The sequence below is a fragment of the Lycium barbarum genome, chromosome 2 (genome assembly GCF_019175385.1).
Source record: "Lycium barbarum isolate Lr01 chromosome 2, ASM1917538v2, whole genome shotgun sequence".
NCBI lineage: Eukaryota > Viridiplantae > Streptophyta > Magnoliopsida > Solanales > Solanaceae > Lycium > Lycium barbarum.
Window position 1 is genome coordinate 112,391,532 of NC_083338.1, and position 11,875 is coordinate 112,403,406.

At 36.1% G+C, this 11,875-nt stretch overlaps 1 protein-coding gene across 2 annotated transcripts; it reads right to left on the bottom strand.

Moving 5' to 3' along the window:
* Positions 1-4,127: 4,127 nt before the first annotated feature.
* LOC132626781 (uncharacterized) lies at positions 4,128-11,875 on the bottom strand. Of its 2 annotated transcripts, none has more exons than XM_060341772.1 (13): positions 10,709-11,875; positions 9,862-9,943; positions 8,930-9,118; positions 8,719-8,783; positions 8,477-8,636; positions 7,868-8,113; positions 7,638-7,754; positions 7,312-7,500; positions 7,148-7,229; positions 5,919-6,856; positions 5,304-5,811; positions 5,032-5,222; positions 4,128-4,944 (listed from the first exon to the last, which is right to left on the bottom strand). In XM_060341772.1, the coding sequence occupies exons 1-13, from the start codon at positions 11,740-11,742 to the stop codon at positions 4,417-4,419; spliced, it is 4,329 nt and encodes a 1,442-aa protein (XP_060197755.1). In that variant the 5' UTR covers positions 11,743-11,875; the 3' UTR covers positions 4,128-4,416. The 2 variants fall into 2 exon arrangements, with proteins under 2 accessions (XP_060197755.1, XP_060197754.1); XM_060341771.1 differs by having other exon boundaries at positions 7,148-7,232; positions 10,709-11,874.

Consider the following 11,875-nt stretch of genomic DNA (forward strand, 5'->3'; position numbering starts at 1 on the left):
TTTTGCATCCGCGCAGTTTTTTGTATTCAAAGAGCATAATGTATGTTTGATATGTAACAGTTACTGCGGCAAAATCTTAGTACCATTTAATATTATTTATGACTGCATTTTCAAAACTTGAATACAGACCCCCGCTCGTGATTTTGTTGAAAAGAAAAGGTATATAAAGAGAAGTTTCCAAGACTTCATTCAATCAAACTGTGTACGACTCAAGAATAAAATATATGTATGTAATTTCAAATTTTATTAGGAATTTAAAACGATTCAAGGTAGACAAAGGAATGTATACATTAGGAATCAATAATTCTTGTTGAAACGTAACTTCGAGAAGCACAGCTAAACCCGTCAACCGGTTCGGGTTAACCGGTAACCGGACCGGTAAAATCGCAACCGCAACCGGTTAACCGGTTCCGGTTAACCGTTTATTATATACCGTTTCGGTTTCAATTTTTTTTGGAACCGAAACCGAACCGGTGGAATTAAAAAAAAAATTAAATAGAGCCGTTGGGCTGCTCTGTTGGACCATTGGCCAACGGTCCATTTGCAAAAATGGTCGTTGCCAAACGGTCCCAAACTCATTTTTTGCCGCCCCCCCCCCCCCCCCCCAACCCCCCAAACTTTTTTTTTAACACTTTAACCCATCTCCCACCCCTATATAAACTCCTCTCCATTCTCATTTTAATCCACACCAATTCACTCTTCTCTTTCTCTCAAATCTCAATCTCTCAATTATAGTTACTTTGCAATAATTAGCCACTTTAAATTTCTCTCAAATAAATATTATAAAGTCTTATTATAGTTTCAATTATTAATTTTGTAATTATAATATTGTGGAGTTGGTGATTTTGCAACAATTCGAAGTAGCTTTAGTGGATTTGCAATTCTAGCTGCCTTCACTTTGTTGGAAATTAGTCCGGCAATTTGGTACCTTCGTTCCAACTCTATCTTTATTTTTCGCAATTTAATTTGTTGCAATTTATTTTCTTGTGATTTAAATTAATTCTGTTTAATAATGGCGAAGAGATTTAAACGTGGTGCCGGTAGTAGTGGTATTGTTAGGGCCTTAGGGGTGGGCTTAACGAGGAAACATTTGTGGAAGAAACACCTAATTTAGGTATTGATGTTGGTGGAAATAATCCACTTTTAGGTCATGAGGCAATGCAACAACATTATACCGACACTTTTAATGAAATTGATGATGATGATGATGAAACACAAGCCCCCGAAAATTCCATAGGAGATACATGTCCTGCACAATCACATACACAAGACAAACCGCTTAGAACTCGTAAGCCAACCGCTAAAATTTGGAAATTTATGACTAAGGATAGGGAAAGCCAAACAACTAAATGTACCCTATGTGGACAAGTATTTGCTTTTAGGCAAGAAACTAGTAAGGATGGTGGAACGGGTACACTAAATGATCATATGAGAACGAAACATATGGATGTTTGGGGAGAGAAAACGGGTTCAAATGTGAGGGTATTCAAATGACGATAGATCCACGAACCGGTAAAAATTTTAAGTATGACAAGAAAAAAGAGCGTGTAGAAATAGCTAAAATGGTAGCTTATGATTGTTTACCATTTTCCTTTCCTTTGGGTTTGGGGTTTGTTACTTACATTCAACGTTGTTATAATCCATTATTTGAGGGTATTCCTAGAAGTACTTGTAGAGCGGATGTTATAGATTTATATAAAAATTATAGATTTTATTTGCACCATATATTTAATTCTTTAAACTGTAATGTTTCTCTTACCGCTGATTTGGGTCTTAGTCTTAACAAGTTAGATTTTTTTGCTATTACATGTCATTGGGTTGATGACAATTGGGTTATGCAAAAAAGAATTATATCTTTTTTATATGATGAAGGAAAAGGTCGTCACAATGGAAAATTTTTAGCGGATTTAATGTCTACTATTATGAGATTTTTTAACATTTATAGAAAAACACTTTGTATTGCTTTAGATAATGCTTCTCATAATACAAAGGCGATTGGTCTTTCAAAAAGAGAATTAAACCCTCCGCTAAAAAATATTTTTCATGTGAGATGTAGTTGTCACATTTTAAACTTAATTGTTAAAGATGGTCTTGTGCGTTTTGACGATTCTATTCAAAAAGTTAGAGATGCGGTTGCGTTTCTTTTTTGTAATGCTAATAGGGGAAGACTTAGAGATTTTAAGAATTATTGTGTGGAAAATAACCTTAGACCTAGAAAAATTCAAGTAGAAATTGAGACTAGGTGGAACTACACTTACATTATGCTACAACAAGCATATGAGTATAGGATTCCCATATAACAAGTTCACAGCAAATATAATATTAATAATGATGATTGATTAAATTTTATGCATTGGGAAGATGTTAAGGAATGTGTTGAACTCTTAGAAATTTTTTATAATGCAACTCTTGCTTTTTCTAAACAATTCTATCCCACGGTAATCGGAATTTTAGCCTACTTAGCGGAAATAGCTAGAGTTTTACAAGAGTATAAATATAAACACGGTTATCAAACAGCTATTTTTGATATGACAACAAAATTTAAGAAGTATATTTTTCCCATCCCAACTTTATTTATATTGGGTTCTCTTTTAAATCCTTGTTTAAAAGTGTCTTATACTAAACCATTGGTTGATCAAATTTATACATTTTTAGAAATTGAAGAGGGAGTTCAACCATCTTTAGCTGAAGCCGAACTCGCTATTGATGACGAGTTTAGAAAAGTTTTTACTCATTATTCTAATTTGGAAGAACATGCTACACCCGTTGCTCCACGCCCTACTACTTCTCAAAGTAGCAAAAAGGGCTTGTCGGGTTTGTCGTATTTAAAAGTTTTACATTCACAGCCAACTCCTGCTTGTAGTGCAAACTTTGATGAATATAACTTTTATTTGATGCAGCCAAATGTGGATATCAAGGAACTAGATGAGCTGGACGTCTTAACATGGTGGAAGAAATACAAGGCAAGCCATCCGATACTCTCAAGAATGGCTCGAGATATCCTTACAGTTCAAGTATCAACCGTGGCTTCGGAAGACAACAAACTGGAGACTATAGACACTCATTATCCGGCTTTAGCTTGCAAGTACTAGTGTGCATTCGCGATTGGATTAGATCGGAGCGACGCAACCAAAACTTAGAAGCGGAGGAAGGCGAAGAGGAAGAGATTGAAGATTTGATAGCAAGTGGACCGGACCAAATGGAAGACTTTGAAGATATCTTCATGGCCGAATATGATATGGGGGGAATTAACCAAATGATTGAGAATTGGTGATTTTATTATTCTACTATTTCTTTGCAACTCATGTATTATTTGCAAGTTAAAAAAAAACTACAACTTGCAAATAAATGTTATCCAAGAATGAATAAAATATATGGCTCATTGAGCTTTCTTCTATTTACTTGTGTTCATATTTTTACTTATATTAATTTAGAAATATACCTAAAATATACTAAGAATATACTTATAATATACATCTACTTAAATTAAAAACTAGAAAGTTATATACTTGAAAAATAACTAAAATATACTAAGAATATATTTATAATATATAGTATACATATAACTTAAACACACACACATATATATATATATATATATATATATATATATATATATATATATATATATATATATGTGTGTGTGTGTGTGTGTGTGTGTGTGTAAGTTATACGACCTAAGTATATTGATATATATAAGTATATTCTTACTATATTTTAGGTATATGTAGTATAACTTAAGCATATAACTTATTATATATATATATATATATATATGAATTTATAAACTTAGAAAAAAATTAAGCTATAAATAACTTAAGTTATAATATATAAATTATAAGTATATATAGTATAATTAAACATATATATATATAGGCTATATATATATACCTACGATATACTAATAAATATTATAATATATATATTTATTAGGTTTTGGACGTATTTGAACCGGACTGGTTCCGGTTTCGGGTTTTTAACCGATAAATCGGAACCGGTTAAACCGGAACCGGTGGCCGGTTCCGGTTTTTTAACCGGAAACCAGCCGATTTGTTAACCGGTTACCGGTCCGGTTCAAACCAGTTAACAGGTTTAAGCACAGCTAGCTTCCCTTAAAAGTGTGTTAGTTACATGGTCACTAATCACTATATATCCAAATAATATTATGGAATTTGTTTCTTTCAACTTTTAGATCCTTTGGTATTACTCCAAACTTATAACGTACAAAAGGTAAACTATTTGGATATAAACAATAAAATACATTTTTCTTCACCAAAACTACAAAGAAATTTCCAAACGACTGCTACCAAAAAAAAAAAAAAGAGAGAAATTTAGATGGAGTTGGAAACTACAAAAAGAAACTTCAAGCTTTTTCTTCAGTGCTCACAGCTTTACAATTTGACAATGTTGTCTTTTTTATGCTTCTTCGTCTGAGTCCTCAACAACTCTCCTCATTTTTGCTCTCTTTGCCTTAGGAGCTTCAGCATCACCCTCAGACTCCGAAGCCTCTACTACGGGTGGACTATTGTATGCCTCTTCCACTTCATTTCCTTCATCATCATCATCAGCACCAGCCGCTGATTCGTCTTCTGCTCCATTTCCTTCATCATCCGCATCAGCCACTGATTCATCTACTGCTCCATTTCCTTCTTCCTCGTGGAGGAGGTCTTCTGTTGATTCACTCTCACCTCCTGCTGCATCATTATTATCTCCATCTTGGATTCCAACATTGTCTTCTACGGAAAAACTTTTTGGCTCTATTATCTTGAAGTCCCTGGAGGTGCTTCGTTTTGCATGCCTCAGCAAGTTTATTTTCGTCGCCTTGCTGATTTGTATGAGGTATTTCTCATAATCTTCTATTTGGTAAATCAAGTCTGGGATGCATCTGTTCTCCCTTTTGATTTTGTTGACAAGGGCTTTAGATTTTGTGATCTCTAGTTGTGTCTACAAGTCAACCAGGTAGAATTAAGAAACTTACTTGAACAAAAGAAGTGAAACTTTAGCTTAAACAAGAGTTCCCAAAGCTTTTACCCTTTGCATCAGAGGCACAAAATTGTAGAGAGGAGCTGTTAGCTGCCTGGAAGTTATTTCCACAAGCTTTTGGTACTTGAGGCTTGGTAAAGGTTGTTTTACACCTTTGGAAGCAATTAGAAGCTTTGACATTCGGGCTAAGTTCTTGTAAAACCTTGCAGCTAACTTCACCAATTGCTCTGCCTGAGGATCTGCTATTCATCCTGGTGTTAAATGACTAACAAATAGTAGATTAATTAATAACAAGAATATCTAGATTCTTTTTAGCATACCCTTAAGGTCCATCATAACAAAAGAAGATAACACCTTCACAACAGCTTCTGCTCTTGAATAAACAATCTCTTCCAGCGCCAATCTTGTATCCTTTACACCATTCTGATTAACCAAAACAGCTCTTGTATTTGCAACAGAGTATATCTTCAATTTCATTATGACCCATTCAATGTCAAGAATAACTGATTCAACTAAGTGTAGTATTAGTGAAGCTAGTGGGGCACTGGTTGATTTGTTTATAATTGAATACGCATCCAATGTCACTTGTGAATCAAGCCTCTCTGCTTCTGATCCCACCACTTTTAAAAGCTCGGCAGCCATGTCTTCAGCAATAATTAAGTCATTTGGTGGTGAAGTTAACAATATAGCAATAGATACAATACTTTTAGCAGCCTTGGGATTTGATACTTTACTGGTCTTGCAGATGCATTTAGCCCAATTACCAACAAGATTCTTTTGCTCTTCTGGCAATTTATTGCTAATTAACATGATAATATCACAAAGAACCTGACAGCAAACATAACATAGAAGGTATTAAAAGGGAAAAGAACAAAGCTATACATCATTGCAAAATATCCTCAGTAAGAATAAAAGATACCAATCATACGCATTACCTCAACTTCGCGGAAGAAAGAACGTGCAAGAAGCATAGTAATCAGTGGCCTTATACTGTTTTTGATGAATAATTCTTCACTTGTATATTTGTAGAGAATGTCATCAGCTTTTTCACATTCAATATCACCATCCATAGCATTGTCCGCTTCATCCCCAGGACCAGAAACTGCAGCCAGGTCATCTATCAGAACAGAATAATCCAACTCATGCAAGATTACTGCCAGCAATTCTTTCAAGGAAAGAAGTCCCAAATGGATATATTCCTTCCTGTCATCAAGATCTTTCTTCATATTACCATCTTTTTTCCTGCTATCTGTCATAGATTTTGGTTCAGAGAGAAGGCACCAAATAATTTTCAGCAAAGGGGAGCCCAACTGCTTGATCTCCCCATAGATCAACATTTGTAGAGGATCTTGCTGTCGCACAACAGAGGATGCTTTTAGCTGACGAAGGCAAATGTTAAGAGTAAACGAAAGAATTTTATAATACTGAGTTGATGCCTTTCCAGATGATAATTGGCTCTGTTTTTGAGAGGGCACATTGTTGTTAAAGTCATCATATCTCCAAGATTCTACAGTACTTTGCAATAGCTGATAGATAACTGAAGTTGCTAACAGAGGAATTCGTTCCTGACATAATTTACTGCCACTAAATTCCAGCTCCTCTGAAGCATTGCTTGCAGTAGGCCGCATAAAACCTCTCTGAGTTGAACCACCACCCTGCCTACATATATTTTTGTCCAAATATTCAAAAATACCAATAAAGTCAAACAGCTCTTTTTCCATCTCCAACTTTTTTGCATCAGTTGTTTTTCCAAACTCTGTCCCAACTATATTCAACATCACCTCAATGATTCCTAATAAAATTGAAGAACAGAATCTCCGTTTTTCCTCTTCTAAGGGAGTAGAACCTGTATCCTGAGTTTTGTCGAGTAAGCCTGATCTAACATGCAAATAAACATTATGAAAAAATTCATCAGCTTTACTAAACAACTAGCAATGAAGTTTCTGCAGTGCAAGGAAATTGGAAATATCTGTATCTCAAGAGCAGGAAACACGATCAGAGTCAACAACACTCATTTTGGTGTGGACTAAGAAAAATGGTCAACTAATACTGTTTGGTATTCAGCATAAGCTGCTGCTTAAGTCTAGGAATATCGACAATAGCATTGTTAACTGTCTCAAGTTGAACTTTATTTAATCAAACTGAACTCAACAATCTCACACACCTTCCATATCTGCATTTCTTAGAAAGTTTCGAATCTTTGATATTGCATTCGATAATGACTCTTTGGACCATGCTTTTCCAGCCTGCTGCAATTTTATCAAATGCTAAATAGTTGGTAACAAGCTTTTAATCTGAGTGGATACCTTGCCTATTTAACTAGAATACCTCATTCTCTTGTGTCAGAGAGAAGCCAAAGCAAGTCCAAGAATCTGAAGGATGGTCGGTTTTCCCATGTGGCTGAAGAAGAAGCATCCAGGAGATACAGGAGAGAAGGCAGTCTAGTGGCTCTTGAATATATACTTTCCCACTCTCGGATTTAGTACATTGGTTAACATCCAGTAAAAAATCTGCATCCTGAAACAAACAATCAGCACCAAGAGGTAAGGCAAAAACATTAGCAACTTATTTACATCACACGACAAAACTAAAGGGTTCTTCATCAGAGTAATATCATAAGAAAGCGAGATTAATAGTTAGAAAAATATCCATACCTCTCTGTAAAACCGCAAGAAATGAGGGAAGAGAAAATCAAAAACAGCTCCAGAAGTTAAAGGATCCACCAAAACAAGCTTAAGAAGTCCATGATATAGAATCTCTCTGACCTTTGCCTAGAAAATAACATTTTTCCATGAGTACTAATATCACCCCTATACACAGGAAGCTCATGGTTCATTGGGGGAAATATAGAAAAGAGAGGGAGAGGATATATGGAAAATGAAACCTGCTGATAAAGGCACCTCTGCAACAAACCATTTAGCTCCTGGAAAAGACTGGAACCAAGTGCACGGAAAACTTCGGCTTGCTGGCTGCTACTAGCTTGACTGCTTGAGTCTTGACAAGAAAATGGCCCATCTTTCGTGGATTGTTTTTCTGCCAATATCAAATTGACAATTGAGCTTGACGCAGCAAGACGGATGGAGTCTTCTCGTCTAAACAATGCCTTACGCAAGACCAAGATGGTATAATCCTGTAACATGAAGAAGATAGGATAAATAACAAAGGAACAAAGGAGAAACAGAAAAGGATGGAGATGTTAACCTCAAAATATTGATTTTAATGAAAAATATGAAGATAACTATTCACCACTGCAAGAGCAGAGGGAAAGAACTAATAAGTGAACTAGAAGCAAATTAGATATGTTCATTTCTAAAGTTCGTCGAAAGAAGATGGCAACTAGCTTCACTAAGTTTGGATCCTTCTCAACAGGCACAATTAGTTTATTTTTGCTATTGTACATCTGTGTTTCTTTGAGGTCCAGTATGCTATTTGAGTTTTTGTGAAATATAACATAGTCAATAATATGAAGAAATGGTAAGATACCAATAAGTACCTGCAGATCACGGCTTAATCTGATTAGAGGTAAAAGGGCAGCAACAAGATGAGAGGAGACCTTGTCATTCATGAATGTGAAATAATCCAACAGTTCCTTCAGATGTGAAACGTGCTCCAAAATCGGGTATGGATAATTACAGATAAGAAAACCAAGCAGTCTATCAAGGACAAATAAATTGATTATTGGTAAATAGTACCAAAAAACATGGACCAAAATCCTTAGCGAACATTTGCAATCACCTTATTACAGGAAAGCCTTTTTCAGGCTTCGAAGAGAGGATACGTAATTTGCATTGTTCTATTATCTGCAATAAATCAGCAAGTATAGTTATAACTAGCAATGTCCTGTCCGTGTGCCTTAGATACAGGAAGATCTACTAAAACATATCAAGAACAAGATTTATTGGAACATGAAGCCAAGGTTGGATGAACATAGACATTTCATACTGACCTCGTTTCTTGCCATATCATGAACCTCAAATAAACTCTTGAGAACCTGAGTACCTAGCTTGTCAGGACCCATCACATCATCAGACTTTTCAAAACTTTTACTTCCTTCTTCAACTCCTTCAAGCAACACAAATCCAAGTTGCATGATACTTGGCACCACATGTTCTCTTCCGCAGTTGCTCTCACTAACCTATGTATAAAGACAGAAGGGTATGAACAGCAAAACTCATGCAGATTGACCTGGATGATCCCTGGGGGAAGGGGAGGGGTTTAAAACTCGTGATAGAAGGAAAATTCCCCATTCGCTGAACGAAATCGTTACATAATAAACCCACGCATACATGCGGAGAGGACCAGAGATGGAAATATGTAGGCGATGACAGAGATCATCAGCAGAACAGTCTGTTTGCAGCTATAAACTCCAGCAAATAGATGCCGGTCAGCTCTTAAAAAAGGCAGCCATGCTTATAGCACTAACAATATACTATATCTTATGTTCTTACCGTCTTCTTGCATAATCAAAGAAACCATGCAGTCCTCATCTCATAGTTTATTCTGATCAGGAATGATTGCTAAATGCAGATGGAACTACCTCTGAGCAATCTCTCACAAAGGCATGTACAGGAATAATTGTGTAATTACATGCACTAGCAGGGGCAGATCTAGGGGGCGGGAGGGTGTTCACCCAAACCCACGGCAAAAAATTACACTGTATAGATAAGGTAATGTTTTTTAATTTTTATGTACAAATATAGATTTTGAATCCTCTGAACACAAGAGTAGAGGTTGGTTCAGTGGTTTAGGGGATTCAAATTTCACCATGAGGTTCCACATTCAAATCCCAGACACTACAATTTTATTTTTCAAACCCCCATAGTCATAGTGAAAATCCTGGATCCGCCACTGTGCATGAGGAAGACAAAAGAAACTTACAGCTCTTAGCACAGCCTTCTCCATGTCTCTGACAGTATGCAAATAGTGTTCTTTCAAGTCACATGTTAGCCATTTACAGCTCCTGAAATGCAACAACATTACAGTGGAACATGGCAGTTGTATCAAGCACAACAGTTTAGAAAATTAATGATGGCGTTAGGGCACCATTCTTTCAGAATATACGTTATCAAATGACTTTGGAAAAAGTCTTATAATCTAGAAACTGTTTACTCTTTGATGGAATAGCTTTCGTGCATTCTAGGGATGCATCCGAATCAGGCTTAAACTTGTACAAACAAAAAATCCCTCAGTCAAAAGAATGACAAACTACGACGTACGAGGTAAAGCTATAGTAGTAGTATTTATGGTCTCCATTCGGACATCAATTCCATTATTTTCCTAAAACAAGTAACATATTTAGAATAAGTCACATTTTTTATTACAAAAAGTTAAAAGACAGTTCGAAAAAATTACTGTAAAAAAAAGGGCTAGTTATATAGTACTTAATAGAATCATGTAAAATAGAAAAAAACAGTATTAGTTCTACTACTTAGAGCGTGTTTGGATTGGCTTATAAGTTGCTGAAAATAGCTTATAAGCTGTTTATAGCTTTTTTGAGTGTTTGGCTGACCAGCTTATAAGCCATTTAGTGCTTAAAATAAGCCCAAAAAAATAATTGGGCCCGTTTGGCTTAACTTCTCTAAAGCAGCTTATAAGCTGTTTTCAGCTTATAAACTGCTTTTTTTAAGCCCATCCAAACAGGCTCTTAATCATCAGAACTAACCCCAACAAAGATAATACTCGGATGAATAGGAGAAACAACGAAGACCGACACAGCAAAAAGTACCTGGAAAATTTGAAGTCTTTATAAGCAGCAAACAATGATGTTTTCAGAACCCCAATAGAGCTTTCAGTGAGCCTCTTAACTCTAGCAACTGACAACAATATCGCAACTGTAAAATGATTAAACACTCGATAATCGGATCTCACTAGTCCTAACACCTCTTGTCCCAAAGAAGGATCTTGCTTCACAGCAAAATTCACGTGAAGCAATACAGTTCCTTCAACTTGTCTCATTATCGAACCACCTGATTTCACTTCACCAAAATACATCACGATCCCTTCTATAACTTCCTTCTTACCGAAACCCTTTGATCCCAATACCAACAATTGATAAACCAATCCAGGCAAATCCTGCAAATCCACATTATTCCTCATTCCACTAAACACCTTCTCTAAAAACTCCTTCCTTTTCCCCTTCCCAATAAAATTCAAATCCTTAACGACTTCCACCAATTTTAACAACAAAACTTTACTCCAATCACGGCTAAGCATTTTATCAAACACCTTATCTACATACTCCAAACTCTTAAAACCCATCTCATTTGAAAACCTGATTTGTTCAATACATTTAGCAAATACAGCTAGCACATGGGTATCCTCAGAATAAAAAATGTGAGGTAAATAAGACACAACCAACTCAACCATTTCCATTAATTCTTGAACTTGAATTGTCTGGAGATAAGTCTCAAAGAGCTGAAAAACACGTAAAGAGGTTTTATCATGGGGAATTATATTGGAGGTAAAAAGGGTAATGTAGTTGGAAAGAAGAAGAGTTACGAGTGGGGAAAGCGAAGCGTGGAGATGGGTAAGGGAAAGGAGAGCTGAGATGTATTCGGATACGGCGAGTGAGGGGTTTAGAGAAGTGGAGGCGCGTGAGTGGAGATAGGATATGAGGGTATTGTGAGAGCTGTTGGACAGGAGAAAGGGAGGTAGAGGTAATGGAGTAGAGGATTGTGGCTGTGGGTGGTAGAGTTGAGCTAATTGAATTATGTCTCTGTCCGTTAATGGTGGTGGTGGTTGTTGGTGGTTGATGGTCATGGTGTGCGTTGGAAGTTAGGGGAAGAGGAAGAAAAAATGAAGGCTCATATTTAGTTTGTTTTGCGCGGGAAATTGAAAATATTGTGGAAACGATCAACCTTTTTGTCTCTTTTCTTATTTTAAACTCCCAGTC

Bases quoted from the DNA above. Each gene is read 5' to 3' on its own strand.
- LOC132626781 (XM_060341771.1), bottom strand. From the start codon at position 11,742: ATGACCATCAACCACCAACAACCACCACCACCATTAACGGACAGAGAC. The intron at 9,119-9,861 runs GTAAGTTTCTTT...CTTTATACATAG, and splicing joins AGAAGGCTGTGCTAAGAGCT to GTTAGTGAGAGCAACTGCGG. The intron at 6,857-7,147 runs GTGTGTGAGATT...ATGTTAGATCAG, and splicing joins AAGAAATGCAGATATGGAAG to GCTTACTCGACAAAACTCAG.